Source organism: Leuciscus leuciscus, assembly GCF_965113295.1.
Source record: "Leuciscus leuciscus genome assembly, chromosome: 9".
NCBI classification, from domain to species: domain Eukaryota; kingdom Metazoa; phylum Chordata; class Actinopteri; order Cypriniformes; family Leuciscidae; genus Leuciscus; species Leuciscus leuciscus.
Window position 1 is genome coordinate 24,174,946 of NC_138733.1, and position 22,183 is coordinate 24,197,128.

The following is a 22,183-nucleotide window of genomic DNA, read 5'->3' on the forward strand; positions in this document are numbered from 1 at the left end:
CAATGGCAGGTGCTAATTGGATGGCATGTCTCGCGTAATAGCTCTGGGTAAGTGGGGCCCCTCGCTTTCCATTCCGGCTCAAGATCTCCGTAGACTGTCACTGTCTTTTACAGTATCGTGTAGCCGTAATGGCGCCAGCTTCCACATGCAACAAGGGCCTGTTTATTATGGCTGGACCTCCGTCTCTTCCTCTCGTCCGCTGATTGGCTGTGCTACTTCTGAAGCGCGACGTGATTGGTTCAGAGACCTGTCATCGGACGCGGACTAGACGGGTACCCAAGACGGCAGGGTTGCGCGTGTGCCTTCCCAGGTCCTGGCAGCACCATCCGGCGAGGGGGTGAGGACGCTGGCCGCCTGTTTTATGACTGCAAGAAACACTGGATGTTCTTATTTTGATTTCTTCTTCACTGGATATACATGCCCACGATACTGAGAGCAAGCACGCGGCACGCCGGTGAACGAGCACATCGTTATCGATGGGGAAAATAAGTTGAAAGCTTCGGAAGAATGTTTCTAGGAAAACGGATTGCTCCGTTGATCAGCGTGATGGGTGTTTCGAGGGGATTTTGACATTTGGAGAGGATCTGGAGCTATCCATCTACAGCTTAGAGCTCGAGCGCAACAGAGCGCCATACTGCAAAACAAGCTTTCCGGATCGATACAGTGTAGCAGCAGCCTTTCATGCGGGGGAATTGTGCGTTTTAATGGGAATGTAAACAAGTAAGCTGGCGAGCAAGTACCAAGTCAGCAACGGTGGCCTGATTGAGACCCACGTAACTTCTGCAAACTGCATGCAGCCCTGGCGGTGGAAACAGGGCTGGATGAGCCCAAAATGGCAAATATGAGGAAATCTAAAAGATGAATGTTGCATTCCCCACGTAACTTGTACTATTCGCCTAATTTCCCTTTCCATACAAGCCCGAGTTTAGAGCAAAGCAAGGTGCTCCTCATGCCTCCAACATGAGGGAGATTTAAGGCCGTGCGGAATTGATTTATTATGGGGGGAACGCATTATTTTGATTTAATCCCTCTCTCCTCTTTTACTTTTCTTTTGTTTATCCATCGCGAGATTTTTCTTGGATGTCCGCGATTGTCATTTTGCTAGTCTGGAACGTATAACGCAAAAGATCCTCCGAAGTAGGTCAGATCAAAGCTGGAGAGTTGTTAGTATGACACCTTTTCACACTCATCTTGATGTAGGCTATGCCGGACATTTATGCTTTGATTTTTTTTACCCGTCGTTTGGCTCTATGACAGCCAAATGAGAGTTTGACATCTTGGCAGCCTCCCTCTCCATCTCGTTCGCCTCTTTGTTTTGTTTTTCCACCTCTCATTTTCTGGTTGTTGAGTGAGTGAATGGCTCTGTGCGGAACGACGGCTTCCAATGCCGCGAAAATGATGGCTGCGTACAACGGCGGAACCGCGGCAGTGGCAGCGCATCACCCGCACCATCACCACCAGCTGCCCCATCTCCCGCCACCCGCCCACCTCCACCACCATCACCACCCGGGCCAGCATCACCTCCAGCACCCCGGCTCGGCCGCCGCCGTGCACCCCGTACAGCAGCACGCTTCCACGGCCGCAGCTGCTGCTGCTGCTGCCGCGGCGGCGGTGATGCTGAACCCGAGCCAGCAGCAGCCGTACTTCCCCTCGCCCGCTCCTGGTCAAGCTCCGGGGCCGGCGGCCGCTGCAGCCCCGGCGCAAGTTCAAGCCGCCGCCGTGAAGGCGCATCATCATCACCACCACCACTCGCATCACTTACAGCAACAGCTGGATATAGAGCCGGACAGACCGATCGGATACGGAGCTTTCGGTGTTGTTTGGTAAGTGATTGAATCACATTGTAACAACTTCTGTAAATGAAAGTTGATCGTTTGTTGCTGCTGACGACTTTAATTTGGACTTCGAAAGTGCGCTTTAAAAGTAATGTGCTAATAAAAAAGTTACAAATAAAGAATGCATCTTTGGGAAGTATAATTAAAATGATGTACACTCTCATGAGATGAAGACTCGAGATACATCAGACTAATAGAAAAAAAGCTGTTATTCCACACAGAGCTGGTCTCCCCCCTCATGGGTGCCGCCATGTTGATGTCACATGACCAGCTGTGGCGTGCAATTGACCAATTTACTTACAGTAATGTTGCCTTCACGTGCCATCGGAATAATCCTAAATACTAGTTTCCTAGTTAAAAAATTGGACATGAATGCTCTCTCAAGTCACATTTTGAATGTGACAAGCTCAGGACTTAAGAAGTGACACGTGAAGGCAGCATAATAAAACACCACTAATACTGACAATAAATATGTTTAGTCACCTTAATCCCTAGAGAAAACGTACCGGTAACTATTTTACGGAATGGCGATATGAATTTGTACGGAATTGTATGGTTTGATTTTTAGACAAAAAGGTAAGCATGAAGGCCCATCCCTTAACCCTAACTGATTGTGCGAAATTTTTTTAAAATGAGATTGTATGAATTATTCACCAATTTGCAGAAATGTTAAATAGTTATGAATTGCCATGAGAGTGTGTTGGTTTACTTTATAAAATGCGTTACAATAAATAAACATAAAAGTGCAATATAACAGCTAAAGAGTGATGGTATGGATCAGCACGTTTACAATTGATCAAATAGAAAGAGTGGACAAATAGCATAACAATGATCATTTTGCCCATTGTAACTAGATCTGACTAAACCTAAACCAAAACTTATAGAGTGCACCTTTAAAATGTTTTACCTGTCAGGTTTGTTAGGATGGAGAGGTACCATATTTTTAGATTCCCTTGTGACAGTTCAAGGGGAATAAGGGACAGCTTTTGGCAAAGAAATTGAGATGTACACTAAGGGAACATTGCTCTACTTAAGGGATAAGCTGACTTAAATGCTCAAGATTTAATTCATGTCAGTTTGAGTGTCTTGAGAATAGTTCCCAACACAGGTGTTTGCTTCACTCCATGTATAAACCTATAGGCACTGAACCTATAAATATAATGTAGTAAAGTAAAGGGATCCTTCAACCAACCCTCAAGTTGTTCCAAACCTGTATGAGTTTCTTTGTTCTGTTGAACACAAAAGAAGATATTTTGAAGAATGTGGGTAACCAAACAGTGTCTTGTCCCCACTGACTTCCATTAAAAACAAATTCATACTATGGAAGTCAATGGGGACCAGCAACTGTTAACCATATTCTTCAAAATATCTTCAAAAAACTGAACTATCCCTTTATGTAAGTGCCTAGTAGATAACTTTTGAATTTCTTCCTGCCACAACCAAACCAGTTCACAGGGCAATACAGACAAAAGATGAAAAGTTGAGTAATATGTGTAATTCTTTAAGGAAGGAGAGTGCTGGTTCTCAGAATGAGTTTGTAACTACAAGGAAATGCAATATCCTTTGTAAGCACACACCCTCCTGTCCTTGTAGAAGACTCAGCCACAACTTCTGTTCAGAGGTTAATCTGAGAGTTAATTCCTGGGACAAGCAATATATTAAGCACAATAGACAAAATTAAAATAATGGGCCATTTTCATTCTTTGACTTTTTCTAGCACACATATCTTGGCTCTCTGTGTGTTTATCCAAAGGAATCGCCTGTAACTGGTGCCTGCAGAGGGGCCACAAAACTAGGGGAGCTCTCATCAACAGCCTCGCTACCCCCGCCCATGCAATCTTAGCCTGACCTTTCCTCAAAATCGCTTCCTGTTGCTCATTGTCTGCTTTTAATCTGCACTGTTGCCTGCTGGTATATTTATAGCTGTCCTCTAGAGGCACGACCATAGAGGAAAATCATTTAGGGTTTGCACCCTCTTAAAGGGGGTGTTCAGACTGCAGAACCATAGGTAATTAAATGTATAATTAACCCAAAAAGTTACAAATTGACAATTTTGTAATCATTTAATAGTACCTCTCATGTTGTTCCAAACCTGTATGACTTACGTCTTTGGAATACAGAACAAGATGTTTTAAAGAAAGGTGCTATCTTTTACTTTTAATTACAATCAATGGAACCTGGAGCTTTCATGATTTTATGCAAACGCATGAATTTCAGTGCATAATAACTTCAATTGCAGATTGTTTGTCACACAAAGCTATTGTTTAGCTTCTCAATATGTTTTGATACTTTATGGTGCCTTTGCACCCTTTTTGAACTCGTAATGCGTAAACATAAACATAATGGGAAATGTATGTTCTCTCACCATTCGTGATTTTTTAACACACACTATCAGCGCAGAAATGAAAGCTGCTGCTCTCTGTGTGTTTTCTTAAAACTCCAGGTGTAAACAAGGACGTGTCTCCTTCATCTTCTTGTGATCCGATCGGCCAAAACGTATCTTAATACCAGGTGTAAACAGGGCCAAAGACTTCGTAGGGATCCTGTCTATTGGAACGGTTCCTGTACTGGGATATAGGAAGAGTTAAAAAAGGAGAAGAGCTTGGTCCTTGTGTTAGCTATATAGAAGGCTGTTTTGGATGGTGTTTTACATTCTAGTTAGTGCCCTTTCATTCGTGCAGCTGCAAAAGTTTAGATAAATTGGTTTTGGCCCGGACACAATGTGTGTGTGTGTCACATACTGGTTCTGATGCAGATGGAGTTGAATTTAATTATCTGATATTCTAACTATACATATAATCTATATTATCTTTTTGCATTTGCTTAATTGCAGGAAATAATGCTTTATTAAAGTAAGCATATTGTGCAGTGATTTTGCAAACAGGTTTATATCCTGTCTTCAGAATGAAAATGAAAGCAAAATGAAATGGAATAGAATTGGTGGTTTATGCCTAAGAGACCCTGCGTGTGCTAAGCGTTACTCGATCATATTCTAGTCTGCAGGAAATGAAGTGCAAACTGCTGGGTCTGATGCTTTCTGGGAAATATCCCATATCTGTCATTAATAATACCCTCAAAATTGTCACTCTAGTATGATTTTTAATAGCGTGGAGTGCTTATGTGGAAGATATAGTGGCATAACTCTCTCTTGATGCTCAGTCAAAAAGTTTATTTTGAAACCCCTTGACCTGCATGTACGCTTGTAGTTTGAGATTGACTCATAGTGTACGTAAACAAATTTACGGGAAACAGGAGCGCTAAATGCTAAACCGCTGTAATTTTAGAAGGCTTCAGTTGATGGTGATGCCTCATTTGTGGGTTCTGGGAATTCCATGTGTGTCCTGTATTATGTTTTGTGTGCCTTAATGTGGCATGTTGTAAGTCAGGTTTAGGATGCAGCTTTGGTAATTTCTTGCCTCTGATAACTTTACGTTACATTACTTAACATTTACATACATTTTACATGAAAGAATTTGGCAGACAAGTGACTTGCATTGCTTTCAAGGTAAACGTTTGATTAGTTTCCCTGGGAATCATACTCATGGCCATGGCGTCCAAGACAAGAAGTCTTTAATTTTGCATTATAGTGCATATGTATTTTGTGCATGAAATAATTTGTTTGCTTTTCTCAACCTGTTTGCTAATTCAGAAGCCCAAGGGAGTTCTACATTTCGAATGCTCTCACTGTCAGAATTGTTCCAGTGAACTTAATTTTGCACCCTAGAAATTCCCAGAATGCACTGTAAAAGCTAATGATCATGGGTTTCTCAGTGTATTTGTTTACTGAAAATGTTGTAAAGTTATCAGAGGATAAACACAAGTGTGTGTGTGTGTGTGTGTGTGTGTGTGTGTGTGTGTGTATATATATATATATTCCTTATAAATGTGTTGGTAATGTACATAAAAGAGATTTATTTTATTTTATGTAATATTACGTTAAAATTAGTTTAGTTGTTTCATCATACAGGACATCATACAGTTGTTAGATTTTAAAGAACCACTTTGTTCACTTTTTTAAATGTATTTGTTCATTGTTCAATTTGGCAATTTTTGTGCTGTCAATCAATTAAAACAAATTAACAAATTAATTGCAAATTTTTCATGAATTCCAAATTAATGTAGAAACAACATAAAGACAGTATGTTTTAAATATTTGTGAATATTCATTATGAATGAATTCCAGTATCACTGATACAATACTGTCACTTTTTTCCTCAATTTTAGCCATTAATTATAGCCATTCAACATTACAGTATAATTGAAAGCTATTGATTTTAACATTTATTAGGCTTTAAAAAAAATAACAACTTTTAATTTAAGTGAACTTAAAACAATCGTCACATAAACCATTATAATAAATGTCACATTTACCTGTGCCCTTTAATATATCAGTTAATATATTCTTTTCTGTTGGTGTTAGACCGGTTCAGATTTTTACATTCCCTGCCAAAATGCACAAAAAAGTTATTGTTTTTCTTTTTCTTTTGTTCTTTAACATTAGCCTAATGACAGACATCAGCAGGTTTATTAGGCTGCTGTCACTTTAAGACCTTTCGCACAGACTCGGATCTGACATGCATCCCATTTTCTCACAACTCTTTACGTTCATTTAAGACTTCATTTAACTTATTTAAGACTGTGCTTTCAAGGATACTCAACAAAACGGGGCATGTTGGCACAAACTTGCTTGCACTGTCTGAAGCGGCATTCTGCGCACACAAGTCGTGTGTGTGTCACACAGACAGGAGATTCACAGACGCCGCCAGTACAGCACTACGTTCTCTATTGTGTCTAATCGCACTTGAATGGTGTAAAAGCATTTGCATGAATCATAATGTAACGCCAAAAACAGATGCTGCGTTAATTGCGATAAATATTTTTAATGCGTCATGATGAAGAAAAAAAGCGCAAAATGAATGTTAATTTTCACAGCCCTAGTAATTTTTTATAGTTTATTTTTCGTTAATTATAATCTGCAATTTTTATTGTATTTATTTGATTATTATTATTATTATTTATTTTCCTTTTATTTGATTAATTATTATATTTTACTTAATTTGTTTTAATTTATTTCTTGAATACCTGTTTTGCTTAGTAAAATGGCACATTTCACATTGACACTGTACTTGTTAACAACTACAATGAATATCATTGCCATTTATACAGCAATGGCTTTGATATAGCTATATTTAATGTTTGATCTTGAAGTCGTGTTGCAGCTAACTGTGTCATCAGTGTCTTAATGTTTTGTGAATCAAGGCCTTCGCTAGTGCCCGAAAGATAAACTGATTCACGACCAGGAGAACTTAGGAGGCGAGCAGAATGACACAGTCTGTTGCCAACAGTTTGCTCGTATTTATATTAACAAACAATACATATCATAAAAACAGATTTGGCCTGTTCAACCTGCGTCCCACAGGCCTCCTGCTGCTCAAACAAGATCCAAAAACAGAGACCTACCAGATAATCTCTGTCTCCATCTTAATCACAGCCCTCATGACTTACTTGTATTTTTACACGTGCGGCCTCCATCCGTGAGCTGTTAGAGCCAGTGCTGATAAAGACGAAATGCCAGACACATGCATTCGCATGTCATGGGTCCCGTATAATAGGCTATTGTTCATTTTCCATTTGGTTTAGTTGATTTTCCCCCCAAAAATGGGTTGAACTGTGGTTCTCCACTATGCCCCCATAGGCCCCTGTCTCTCAGGGAAGAGGCATGACTCTGCACAGGAATGTATCTGAGTCTTCGCTGTCCATTAAAGTGTCAGCCGGTCTCTGTTGCGCTCACGGTTTGATCTGTGCGGGGAATGCTAGCATGGTCACGGACAGCTTGAATTAGGCCTGATGTTCTTAAGATCTCGGCTGGCAGATTGTTGCACCAAAAATATGCAAAGTCTGTTTCTTGAAATGGCTTCGTGAAACTTCTGGATCCTGCTTTTTTGATTGCCATCATTAAACATGACACTTGTCAGTAATTCTCTAAACAGCTCTTATATATATATATATATATATATATATATATATATATATATATATATATATATACTGTGTTTGTGTATATATATATATATATATATATATATATATATATATATATACTGTGTGTTTGTGTGTGTATATATATACATACATACATACATACACACAGTATACACACACACAGAACTGAATGGGAGTGTGTGTGGAATAAGGGTTATTAGTAAAAGATTACGCAATAATATTAAGGCTTGAGTTTTAAAGATGTATGACTACTTTAAGATTGCATAGAGTCCAAATCTCTGAAGATCACTGACTTTTCTTTTCTAGTAGTACATATGAAGCGCTAGCTGTAGCTGCTATTGATGTAATGATTAATGTATTCCCTTCTCCATTGTAAATGTACAATTTAAATGAAATGTGAATTATTAAAGTTTGATGTTTTTTTTGGAGAGGAACCTCATATCCTCCTCGAATGTCTCCCTGAAATTAACCAAGCTATTTAGTTGCTGATCAAACATGCTTTAACAACATTAGAATATTAAATATGATTTATCATGCAGTCAGTGTGTGTTTTTTCCCAGTGTGATGAGCAACACGATTGAACCCGAAGCTCTTTTGAGTTTTCCTCTCGTCATCTATTATCTAAAATCTAATAATGTCTTAATTAGTCTGATGTGATCATTTATCAATATGACCCCCATAATTGAAAAAAGAGTCATTACATGATTGTTGAGTAGATTTTAACTTTCTCTTTTCAACCCGTGGTTTTGCTGCAGCTTTGTGTGTGTGTTTTTTAGGCGAATTATAATGGCAGGCGGCCTGGTGCTTTTATACTCTGAACTTGAAAGGCTCACGGACGGGACAAGCTTTTTTTTACAACCACAACAGTCAGAAGCAGCTCTTAAGAGGCTCTGGGCTTGGCAGATGCACAGACCGAGCAGAGAAACAGCTTACCTTTGAAGTGTTGGGGGTGAAAGAGTGCAGGAGTGTGTACGTTAACCCTTCACTCACCTGCCTCTGTCAGCCTATTCTGGGCTTTACTCATGTTGATCTTGCTGCACTGCTGAGAATAAGTCTGTTTTGTTTTCCTTGTTGTTTGGATGAATGCCACAACGGGATGTGTGGGTCATTTCCCCCCGAAATCAAATCAAAAGAAAAAAAGTAAGAAATTGCATAATAATTCATTTGTTCGTTCGTTCATTTATTCATTCTCAGAACAAGTTCTGTCAACATGATTCATGTATGCATACATGCAATTGTATGCAAATGTGCTTTCCAGTTTAACCTTCTAGAAAATCAAAGCGTATGTTCATGTCTAGCCAAGGTGTGTTCCAAATTTGAAGTTGATATCACAAACATTGAGCCCACCAAAAGGATTTAAATGATCATTTCCATGATATCACAGTGTCAAATTTCAAAACACAAGATGAATATTCAATAGAGGGGAAAAGCCAATAAAAAAATTGTACCAAGTCAAGTGTCCCTGTTTTTGATAACTGGACACTGACAGTTATCAGCCTATATAATATATCTTTTGGAATTATTATTATTAACCATTACAATAGGCTAGCCTTTTGATCTGTTATACTGATTAACATGTCTATGGATTCAGTAATTCAGTTTCAATAATTTGCAGTTCATCTTAATTTTGTTTTTGTAATTTATATAGTAGTAACACTTTAGTTGCATATGCTCAGATGTAAAATAACTATTTACAAATACTTTCTTTACAGTACTTGAGTACATTTTAAAGTCTTGAGTCTATTTAAATTGTCAAGTCAAGTCAAGTCATCTTCATTTATATAGCGCTTTTAACAGTGACTACGTTTATACATGCTGTCAAATTTCGGGTTATGGTCGGGTTAAGGTCACTATTTGGGTTTCTGAAACATTCGGAATAACCCGTTTACATGCGTGAGTAGAGAGAGTTATACTCCTGTATGGAATTTGTAATCAATTGGCAATATCCCGATGTAAACGGCGACGCACGGACAATGTTAATACGCAATGTGCGTCATTTCCGATTCTTCTTCCTGTATCCAAAGGCAACAACAACAGCAGCAGCATGCGGATAATGAATAGTTCGGGGCAGATAGCGATCGCCTTTGTTTGCGATTTCCTCCTCGCTCCAAAAGTGTGGTGCTGTGCTGCGTCTCGCCATGTTTACCTCTACTTCTTGTTTACTTCCGGTATACTGCACGCGGGTTTCTGTATGCGCCGTCTCTACTCAAAAGACCAAGATTCCTTGCGAATAGAACATTCACAGAACACAAATCAATGTTCCTTTTGATGGGGATATGCCGATACGCGTTTACATGACCAAATATTCGGGTTAGAAAAGGGGTACCCCAGGGATAATATCCGGGTTTTTAAAAACCGGGATATGAGCATATCCGGGTTTTTGCCGGTGTTTACATGGCCGTGCGCGACCGGGTTATTGCTAATATCCCGGTTTTGAACGGGTTATTGGCTGCATGCAAACGTAGTCAATGTAGATTGTTCCAAAGCGGCTTTACAGTGATAATAGGAAATTAAAGTAACAGAGATTGTTTTGGCTTTATAGCAGCTCAAGAATAAAGTTATTGTCCGGCTAAAGTTAGTTTTGATTGATTCACTTCCGTCGCAACGATCTTTAGTTATTAACTTAGGGGCCGCTAACATGACACCGTTTTAACAGGAAACTCTTAAGTTCTTTCTGCGCAAACTTCAAAAACGCGAACCCGTGAGAACGCTGTTGGCGTGCACATGCGTATTACGAGTTCAGTCTATAGGTATGTGCGTTTGAATATACAGTATGTGCGCAGGCGTGTAGTCCTTCCCTACAAACCAGCCCTCAACAAACTACTTGTCTGGCCTTAAAATTTATAATACAGAATGTCTATCGCTTCCGCGTAGCCACGCGAACCGGAATCATCCCGACAACGCTTTATCTGTACAGAGGTGAAGAGAAGGGAAGGAGACCTTCACAGGGGAGAGACTAGTTGACACTTCAGGACTGTGTTGTCGTCGCGCCCAGGCACAGGTCCTTCATCAGACCTGGATACGCCCTGGATCCGGCGGACTGCGGTAAACCTCGGGATAAACAGAGAGACTAATATTAGCGAAACGCCATTTTTCTTATGATGTAACGTACATCAGAATTTATGGGAAGTGTGTGTTTTTTTTTACTTGAGTTGAATAAAAATAAAGTATTCAACTTAGCTACATTTATTTTTCACCAAAAGTACAAAGTACTTTGACAAAGCTGCCGACGGAGCAACTGGGCGAGCTGGCATTTGACAGGCCCTTTTCAAACTGTATTGGAAACCTGCGCTTCACCCAATAAACAGACAGGTCTGACTCGGGTGCAAAACCAATCAAAACTTCAAGTTCAGTTGGGGGGCGTTAGGTCCATATTTTAGTGAATGTAAGTGAGCCGTGCTCATATTCTTATTTTAAATTGTAATTTCGGTAGCTCCTGAAATGGGTCATACCATCGATATTACCAGAGCACTGAGCAGTTGAAGTAAACAGAAAACTCGGCTCATACAATGCACGCAGTTCAGTTTAATGGTAAAGCTTGCCCTCTTTTAGTGTTGTCAAAAGACCCGGTACTTCGGTACCAAGTCGGTACTAATTTTTTTTTAAACGTCACGGTACCAGGTTTTCTCAAACCCGGTACTTGATGCGCGTGCATGCCCGAAGCGCGTGCAGTTGCGTCCTCTTCATAAAAGCGCTGATGGCGATCGGCGGTGCTGTGGTGCTGATGTTTTTGCGCGTGCAGATACGTTATTTCAAATGGCGCGCGGCAAGCGCGCTCATAATAGAAGCGGCGCGCTCGCTTTTCCATGTGCGTTCACGGATGCATAGCAACGACAGACGCCACGGGAGTACAAACGCTTGTGCGAACTGCGCTCTCCATGACGACGAGGAAGTGTGACATGGGCCTATTAATTGATTTCTAGCCCTTGCATTAGCTTTACTACTAGATATATTTATGGGGATGAGAAATAAAAAGCCGTCATTAATATCAGTCCGTCAGAAAAGCAGTTCTAGTCTTATTCTTGGCTGGATAACTCTTAGCAGGTTTAAAAAGCCCTTTTAAAGTTAAATATGAATACAGTTTTGGATTAAATAAAAGTATAGTCAAGTCAAATAAAACATATTTTATCTCCTGTATAGTTTGGTAATGCTACAATAAGATACCATTCATTAACATCACTTAATGCGTTATCTAACTAACATAACACATTGAGTGAACAATATATTTTTACAACATTAATTAATGTTTGTGAATGTTATTTAATACAAAACACTTGATTGGTCATGTTTGTTCACTTCATTCATTGTGCATTAAATAATGTTAACAGAAATAATGTTAACTTTTGATTTTAAAAATGTATTTTTAAATTAACCCCTAAAGGAGAATAATTGCGCCATATAACTATATATTTTTTTTTGTTAGGTCATTTTATCTAATGTTATCTAACAAATGGAATCTTATTGTAAAGTGTTTTTAATACTACAGTTTCCATCTTTATGATATACACTTTAATATAATTATGTAAATTTAATCTAAATTAAGCTTTGGTACCGAAATTGGTACCGAGAACCGTGGATTTTCACTGGTATCGGTACCGAATACTGAAATTTTGGTACCGTGACAACACTACCCTCTTTAACAATGCAGTTAAACTAAATGTATGAAGCAAACTTTGTACAAAAATGAAATAACCTCAACATTAGCAACAACAGTGAAATGAGATTGCAGGATTTATCTGTCAATCAGATACACTGTAAGTGTCATTCGTTACTATAGCAACAGTCAGTGGACAAAAAAGAAGAGCATTTTATTTAACATGTTAACACGTACCACACATTATTTTTTTTACTGGCACTCTTGTATTCATGCTGTTTTAAACCCTCATTTTGCCTTTCTTAAAAAACATTCAAATTATCTTATTTGGACTTACTTTTCAAAATTAGTAATAAAACAATCGCTCTTGACAACCAAGATAGCTAGTATATTTGTTTAGCACAGCGTCAAACGCAACAGTTCATGAGACTAATATCACGTTTTGCTCCAAAATCACTATATATGTATATATGTCAGTCATGTTTGAAATAACTTCTGTGGTCCTGTGTTGCTTCTTAACACAGAGTGAGACAGAACATATTTTATTTTGTAAAATTCTATGATACAGTCTATGTTGATTACCGTTGCATTACATCATTCTTATGAAAATACCCGAGATGGCTTGAAGAACACAGATAATCACATCGCAATCGTGTGTTTATTGTATTCATGTTCCATCAGTCAAAACGTCTCTATCTGCATGTTATTTAGCTGTCTATTATATCTGATGTCCATATAAGGGATTTCCGTCATAAGTTTAATACTTCTATGAATCTCACTTGTGGACGCCCTCTGGCTTCCAGTATGAATCAAACAAATTACATGAAAAGTGTTTAACGCTTCATATTGCTAACATCGCCTCTTTTTTGTTAAAAATAGAAAAATAATAATGAAGTAGTCTACTTTGTAACGTAGTAACTTAAGTAGTTCTGCAGCATAGAGCTGCAATATAAAGTTAAGAAAACGAAACAACCGAGAGAAATATATGTCTACTACCTCAGGTTTAACGATTTATCTGTACATTAGCATCGGGGAATAACATTATAATCTCGTTCACGGTAGAGAAAGCTGCTTACATGTACAAAACTAACTGCAAAGACTTAAATGTAAACACAGCTTTTGTGACTTTATCAGCTTTTTTATGAATGAATGACTCTCTCACCCGTTGCTCTATAGTTTTCTTCGTCAACACGCACTTGCACCTCTTACTGGTTAGGCCGACTAACAGCTATGGAGATTATCAATCGGCAATCTACTGATATTCCTGGCGTTCCTGGATGTCAAATGTTGAATTTTCTGTCTAATTTGAATCACTGAATTTGTTGAAGCGAATTTGTAAAGCGAAATAAAATGGACCGAAAATTGCCTGTCGAATATTATAGGTTGTATTTTTAAACAGAATGAATATTTTGGAAGTGAAATCTAAAAGGTGAATATGGTGTATTGAATTTTTAATAATGAAAACGTGTGTGAAATGTTTTGAGTTGAAATATTCACAGCTTAAATAAACAACCATGTTGAATTTCAGCACAATGCATTAAAATGCAAGCAGGGTTAATGCAATGCATATTTTTTTCAAGTAGTGCAATTCAAAAAACATTTTACGTCCATAAAAAATTATCTAACTCAAGTAAGAGTAAATAAGTAGTTTGCTGAAAAACTGGGGATTCCCTCAATATATCATTCTCCAGGATTCCCCTGAGGTCAGGACACTTTAAGTATTTATTTTTTTACGTTAAAGTACTTTTTTAGTTATTTTTTTACCATAATTTTTCAGTATTTCTACTTGTACTCAAGTAAATTGTTTCTCAAGTAGCAATACTTTTACTTGAGTACACTTGTCTAGTACTCTTTCCCACGCTACAAATTACGTTTTTGCGGCTTTCCTCTAATCTCACTCTCATGTGTGTTTTTGCAATATTTCATACTTTTCATTGATTTTCCAAAATAATTACACTGTAAAAAAGTGCAAATAACTTTAATTTAGCTAAACATCCCAACCGGGTGTACAAAATCTCACATTCTTTCAGGTCTGTTGTAAAAGTCAAGTCAAGTATATTTGTATAGCGCTTTTCACAATACAGATTGTATCAAAGCAGCTTCACAGTATTAAATTAAAATAATACAACAAGGTTTGTTTCTAGTGGAATTTATTGATTGATAAAATTAAATGAAATATCCCCAAAATATCCCCACTTAAATGTGTGGTACTTTAAGTGCTGGTATATCATCATGAAAATATTATCAGTGCATAAAATAAATAATACAGTTCAATTTGGTGCAAGACTTAATGGTCTAAATATAGGCTTCATTTACTTCATGCATATTGCAAATATCATTTATTTTGATCTTGTGGTGAATATGACATTTCTTAATAGTTTTCAGTTTCGTCCTCTATTCGTCCTCTTTGGCTCTTTTTCGGTTCCTACCTCTATTTCTCTATGCTTATTAAAGTGTAAGTGTTTGTTGTGTTATTTCACCAGTGTTCCTCAGTCAAAACAGGGGAAACGCATGAGACTTTCAGAGAGGATGTGGCTGTGTATTGTGTCTGCTGTGGAGCAGAGGTCCAACTGCTTTAGCTTTAATACTGTGAAGACCACCTCTTCCTCAGAGAGCAGAACTGTTAATTAAAAAGCCCTCTGCTCAGACTGAACCGTTCCATTTAGAGCTCAGACCCCTGACACTTTTTGTGCTTATTTATAGCTGTCCTATTAGCTGCCCGATCTCAATTCTGCCTAAAAGCTACCTGGATTTCTTCTGAAGCATTCTATGAGTGAGTGTCATAGATGTGGTTTGGATCTCCCTCTGTCAGATTTGAATATAGAAACAATATCCACAGACAGGATGTCTTTAAAACAGAAATTTGAATATATTTCTGGCCATCTGTCTGGTTTGTTTGCCATCCATTCAAAACAGACTTGTGAAACACACCCTAAGCAAAACCAGCCCTGTTTATGTACCCTTCAAAATTCCGACAAACGCCTTGAATGTGATTTTTATTTTATTGTTTTGGTTTGAAAGGAATTTTTTAAATGCTAGGCACTAGTAGGCAGTAAGGCTGCACAGAATTGAAAAACACTGACATTACGTTATCTTGTTTTTCTGCTAAACATATTGCGATATAAAAAAACAAACAGGATTTTTCACTTTCAAATTACTTAGAGCGATATTTGGAAAAAAATTATAATTTGTTAGGGAGTGCATAGAAAGAAAAAAAGGGGGGAAAAAAGAAACTGAAAAAGCAAACCATCATTTTAGGGTTGATCGATTTGGGAAAAAATGTCAGTGTTCACACTCATTACAAGAACCAACAAGTAACTAGTTTAAAAAAAAAATCTCTTTCCACTTGATTTTTCATAGTCCACATTCTCACTATTTTTGCCCTATTCAATATGACTTTAAAAAATAAATAAAATAAGAAATATATTGCACTAATACTATTACTGTAGAGTAAAAAAGTTGAGGATTTAATAAGATTAATTAAAATATTTTTATTCTATAATACAACTGTAAAATGTAAAATCTTAATTTCTTCATTTTCAAACAATAAACCATCTAGCTTTTATTTCGGACGATTGTAAGTTAATGCAACTTTATTGTGTTATCATTGACAAAGAAGTTGTAATGCAGTTGTATTGTTCCTTTTTATCTCACATAAACTCAAACGGGCGATTTTCAATTGTCTCATTACTCTTTACATTTCACAAATATTTAGAATGTAAACAGTATGATATAATTTGCGATATATGTGAAATCATGTACGGAACCGGCTCAAGGGCATATTTTTAGCGATACAACAAAACTTATGCAACAATGCATTATTTTAGGGATGACATCACTGCGCACACCATTTTATCAGTAACAGGTTTGAGACAGCAAATTTTGCACAAAATAATTTTTTTACGCATTTTCATGTTGTCAAACAGGGCAAAAACTGGATTGAAACTTGGCTAATGGTACTACAATAATACTGCTGCATGCGTGTAAATGAACACAGTGCCGCGCTTCACTCTGAAACCCGAAACCAGCAGCACATATTTATTTAAATCGCAGACTTCTTAAATCGCGTTAAGGATATTGATTTTATTCTGATATTTCATGCTCACACCTCTAAGCTAGCTTAGCTTGCTACTCTGAGCTGCACTGATGACATGGAAGCGCAGGCAAACGGTTGCTTGACTCCGGCTTGAGTCAGTCAGTGTTTGCCTTAACACTCTTTCTGAGTGTGGTGGCGAGAGGCCAGGGATGCCCCCACGCTGTGTGCAGTGGGCCGCTCAAGCATGACTGTCCTCAGGGCATCACCAGTGTTTTTTTCCGTGATCCTCAGGCTTGTTCTAGAGTCCTAATAGCAGAGATGCTCCGGGGGAGAAAAAGACGAATATCCGGGAGTGTGATTGCTGATGGGAAATGTGGTGAGGGACTGTAGGAAGTCGGGGAATGTATGGGTGGGAGTGTCTCTTTTGTCGTAATTATCTCTTCAGCCATTTCCTCAGCACAACAAACACCACCCTGTTTTTGGCCCTGTCAGTATACAGTTTGATTAAGAGCTCCGGCTTTTCTCAAGCTACTTCTAACTGGACTGAGCGTGATTGGTTCTTGGCGAAAGCGGGAGGAAGTGGCCACGGCATCTGCCATTACTGGAACCATCCTCAATAGGAGAACTCCCTGGATAATAGCATCCATTTGTCTAGAGCATGTTTTGGCCTTCCTAAGTGGCTTCAAAGGGTGATTGAGAGTATTGTTGTTATGTGGACTGATTCGTTTTTTCTTCATTCCCTAAAATTAAATTAACCACAAACCTCACTTCCACACATTACTGCATTTTTAGACTACATTTAGAACTGGTATATAACATTATATACAGGTAGAGATTCATGCATAACATTTAAAAAAAAAAATGTTTCTGTTGTTAGTGGTTGCCAAGGTTGTGTGTATGTGTTTTTTAAATCAGTTTTTAAATATTTTTACTGTTTAGAGTGTTTTGTTTGTGTTTTGGTTGTTGAGGGTTAATTTTTAAAACCACTAATAATCTATTAAAAACAAAAACTCAAAATGAATATTCATTGTAACGCCTAAATTCACTTAGCTTTCAAAGCATTTCAAACAGTTGTTTATTGTTTATCTGGCATAATAAGAAATAATTATCGGTTTATCAGTGAAAATGTTAATATGGGTGCATCCCTAGTTATATAATTTCAAACAGTTGTTTTCTCAGTTTCTCATTCTCAGTTTTTCCTGTCACAATACTGTACTATACTATTCAAAAGTTGGGGATCATCAGAACAAATTTTTTTTATGTTTTTGAATGAAGTCTGTTATGCTCACCAAGCCTGCATTTAGTTGATAAAAATGCAGTAAAAACAGTAATATTGCGAAATATGTTTTGTTTTAATGTATTTTACTGTCTGATTTATTCCTGTGATGGTAAAGCTGAATTTGTATCATTGTTACTCCATTCTTGTCACATGATCCTTCAGAAATCATGCTAATATGATAATTTGGTGCTCAAGAAACATTTCTTATTATCAATGTTGAAAACAGTTGTGTAATTTTTAGGATTATTTGATGAATGGAAAGTCTGAAGAACACCATTCATTTGAAATAATAATGATAAAAACTTTTAATAAATGTCTTAAGTGTTACGTTTGATCAATTTAATGCACCCTTGCTGAATAAAAGTATTAATTTAAATAACTTTGATATCATGATATAAGATTTTGTCACACCCCCAACTTTAACCACATCCATAAGTCTGAGTTGTGTGTAACCTGTCTTAAATACTAAACAGTTAGTGTCCATTTTTCCGTGTAGTCAGAATTCATAGTTCCTTTGGGCCTCTTTTCCAAAAGTTAGCCTTCACAGCTAAATGGTTTGGATATAAGAACAGATATATGCTCATGTTTTAGCCATATCCTGTTGTGAATCATCGTTTCTATTATGCTTTCAAGGTTGGGATCTGATCTAACCCAGTTAAATACTGTTTTATCAGTTTATGACTATCCTTGTACTATGTCCTGTTAGCAAAGGCTCACAAATGGGATCTGGGATTCTCTCACAGAGTGGCCCTCGATGTTGTGATGGTGAAAGAGTGTGAGCGGGCTCAAGTGTCCAGACTCTCCACCTTAGGGCGTGACCTAGGGCGTGACCTTGGGCGTGACTTAGTGCGAGCACTGCCTCTGTTATCAGTGTTCAACACATTCTCCTTCTTCGTCATTCACAGTTGCTGCACACGCAAACACACCCCCACTCCAGAGCGTGGACAGATCTAGAAGCAGAGCCCAAGTCTTCGCTGGCACTGAGTCTAACGAGTGCTTGGGGGCCTCTGTGAGGAAATTAACCGTGCAGTTTCACAGCCAAACAAGCCACAATCAGCCTCTGATGATAACTCATCTTTTAGTCTCTTTGCTTTCCCATGATGCACTAAAATGTTCCAGCAGTGCAGACTGTGCCTGGTCCCTGTATGCTTTCCCTTTTCTCTCCCAAGCTCTATTGGCAATTTGGCACAGCATGGTATGCTTTCTGCTTTGTTGGATCGTTGCACGCCAGACTATTTTTAATAACTGATTTATATTTGATTATTATTATTATTATTAATCATAATGTGAATCATAAACTGTTATTAACTGCCTATTATTAATGAAAATGTTATTTTATGTACTTTATTATTGATATTCTTATTTATTAATAACAGTAATATTAATAATATATTCTTTTGTTGTTAAAAACATAAAAAGTATATCAACTTTATTATTTCATTTTATTTATATACTTTATTATTATTAATAACAACACTGACAATATAACAATAATAATGTATTGTTATTTTAGTTGTTGCTAAATAATAGTAATAATAATAATAACGTGCTTTTATTATTTTAATTTAATTGTATATTCAATGTATTTTTAGTAGTAGTATGACTATTATTATTATTGTATTGTTGTTGATGATGATGATGATGATGATGATGATGAAATTCTGATCATTTTAAGTTATATTATATTTAATTTATTATTAGTATTATTATTATTTATCAACACATTTATCGACAATAATAATATATTGTTATTTTAGTTGTTGCTTGCTACATAATAATAATAATGTGCTTTTATTAATTTAATTATATATTTAATTTATTAGTAATAGTAGTAGGCCTTGTACTATTATTATTATTATTATTATTGTATTGTTTTTGATGATGATGATGATAATAATAATAATAATGAACTTTTATTATTTTAATTTAATTATATTATATAAATAATATTATAGTTTATATTATATTTAATTAATTAATTTAATTTATTATTGTTATTATTATTAGTAGTAGTAGTAGTAATAGTTGTGTATAGTAGTAGTATTAAAGGGACTCCAAAAAGAAATATCCTATTTTTTTTTATTTTTTTTTTACAAAGCCTAAAGTTAACATTCATTGATTTAAGTTCAGTATAAATAAAAGGCATCTGTTTAAGATGTATATTTGTTAAAATAACACTGGAAGTGACATGAACAAAACAGGCCTCTCGTATTCCACCATGCACTTTTCTCTGTAGTCTGTGGCTCGCTTCGCCTCCCCCCACCACCTTCTTTCAACCTGAAAATCCTCTCCAAATCACTGCTGTTGTTAGGCTACCATATGTTCGTCTCTCTGATCCTATTTGAATGGGTTTACCTGAGGGGTTGAGTGGGGTTGGGGGCAGGGTGGTGTGGTGTGGAATGTGAGCGGCTGGAGGGGCAAATGCAGGACTTGCCCTCGGCCTGGCACGCTGGTGTCCCTCTCATCGTAGTCATGTGAGTCCCGCAGCACAAACACATCACAGCAGAGCCGCCGGTTACTGCAGCTTGACAGTGGCCCCTTGGATGATCCTCTACACACACACACACACACACACAGGAACCCTCAATGTATATGTAGTATTGCCAGAGGGGCCTGTAATTCTGAATCTGTCTAGTTCCACTAATGGGCTCGTGAAGGTTTCAAGCTTCCGGCTGACTGGAGGAAATGTCTAGATTGCTGGAGAACAGTTCTGATGGCAAAAATAGAATAATAAGCCCATTATTATGGCAAACCATTTATGAGTCAGTTAAAGTGATAATTCACATAAAAATGAAAAATTGTCATATACTCACCCACTTATCGTTCCAAACCCTTCAGACTTTCTTATGTAGAACACAAAAGGAGATGTTAGGCATAATGTTCATGCTACTGTTTTTCTTACGTGGAATGGGGATGAACGCTGTCCAAATGCCAACTTCAAGCCTTCTAAAGCCATATGACAGCATTGAGTGAGGAAGAGAAGATCAGTTGTACTTTCATAGTGCCTTTTTGTCATTTGACCTTGAAAACATTCTTCCCCATTCATTTTCATTGTATTGCAAAAGTGTCATTAAAAGATGTACGCCTATTTTTAAATGTTTTGTCAATGTACACAACAGTACAACATATCAAACAGGCTGTACTTTTCACATATAGCCTCGATTCTGACTAAGGTTTATGAGCAAACTAAGGGCCAGATTTACTAAACAGCAAATTAGCATGAGAGCGCAATCTGCCAAGAGCAGCGCAAAATATTTTAAGACATGCTTTTTTTGGCCATTAATTAATGGGTCAAATACCGATAAATTGACGAGCGCAAACCTTTGTAAATCACCTTGCATGATTCATTTAAATACACTCCTCCAACTCCTCCAAATGTATATGCAATAAAGTCCGCTGAAAAATAACCCTGTCCAAGCCTTTTCAACGCTAATTTTTCACTGCGTGTCTTTAGTAAATCCTGAGAGAAGTTTTTTTTAACGCCAAAAGAAGGTTTACGCTGGAGCAGGCTGTTAGTAAATCTGGCCCTAAGATTGCATGATGGGAAAATTTCATTTCCTAGTCATGTTTTGCTAGTTTGTTGTGCTGTAGCGTACAGCACATGTTATAAGCTCAGCCATTGCGCATTAAGAGCTTTGAGAGATGAAGGATAGGTGGTTAAGTCGTTCTATGTAAAACGGCTCCAGTCACACTACAGGGAGCAGCGAAAGAGCCTCACATGTAAGACTTTGTATTTAATGTCTTCAGAGAGCCACTGTGCATATGCTCACTCACTCTGCCTCCCTGCACATGAGCTTTATTTTCTCATCCTCTGGGGTGCTTTGAAGAGAGATGAAATAAAATATTTGATTCTGGTTGGAAGGAACAAAACAAATAAGTACAAGTATGGATTAGAGAAGCACTTTCATGTCTCCCTTACTGTTAATGGCTCCCCTTAAATTAATATTTCCCCAAAATTTTCCAATGGCAGCAAGCCCTCCCATTGTCTTGCTGTGTATTTCAGCTGCAAAGCTGGAGGGAACACAAAAGAGTTGCACTATAATCCATTATCTGCCATCTTCCCCTTGGGCCTCCACCGTCTCCCTCTGATCGATTCTGACAGTGCCACTGTCGTGTGGACGTGTGTGTGTGTGTGTGTGTGTGTGTGTGTGTGTGTGTGTGTGTGTGTGTGTGTGTGTGTGTGTGTGTGTGTGTGTGTGTGTGTGTGTGTGTGTGTGTGTGTGTGTGTGTGTGTGTGTGACTGTGTGTGTTTGTCAGTCTGGGTGTGTTGTGTGTGTTCTGTCACTGATTCGCTATACTTTAGTTTACTGTTCGTCCAAGCATGTTTGTAGTTTAAAATTGGGAATTTGAATAACCAGATGAGGAAATAATGCTGATTTTAGGGTTTTATCATAAATTATTAGTGATACACCAATTATGGATGCATGATATATCTG

General features: G+C 37.6%; 1 protein-coding gene across 1 annotated transcript in view; it reads left to right on the plus strand.

The window, feature by feature from the left end:
• The first annotated feature begins 214 nt into the window (after window positions 1-214).
• nlk2 (nemo-like kinase, type 2) overlaps window positions 215-22,183 on the plus strand; it is a 78,346-nt gene continuing 56,377 nt past the window's right edge. Inside the window, exon 1 of the mRNA XM_082179733.1 lies at window positions 215-1,823. Within this exon, the coding sequence (XP_082035859.1) occupies window positions 1,357-1,823 (467 nt within the window). The 5' untranslated portion in view covers window positions 215-1,356. The remainder of the gene's footprint in view (window positions 1,824-22,183) is intronic.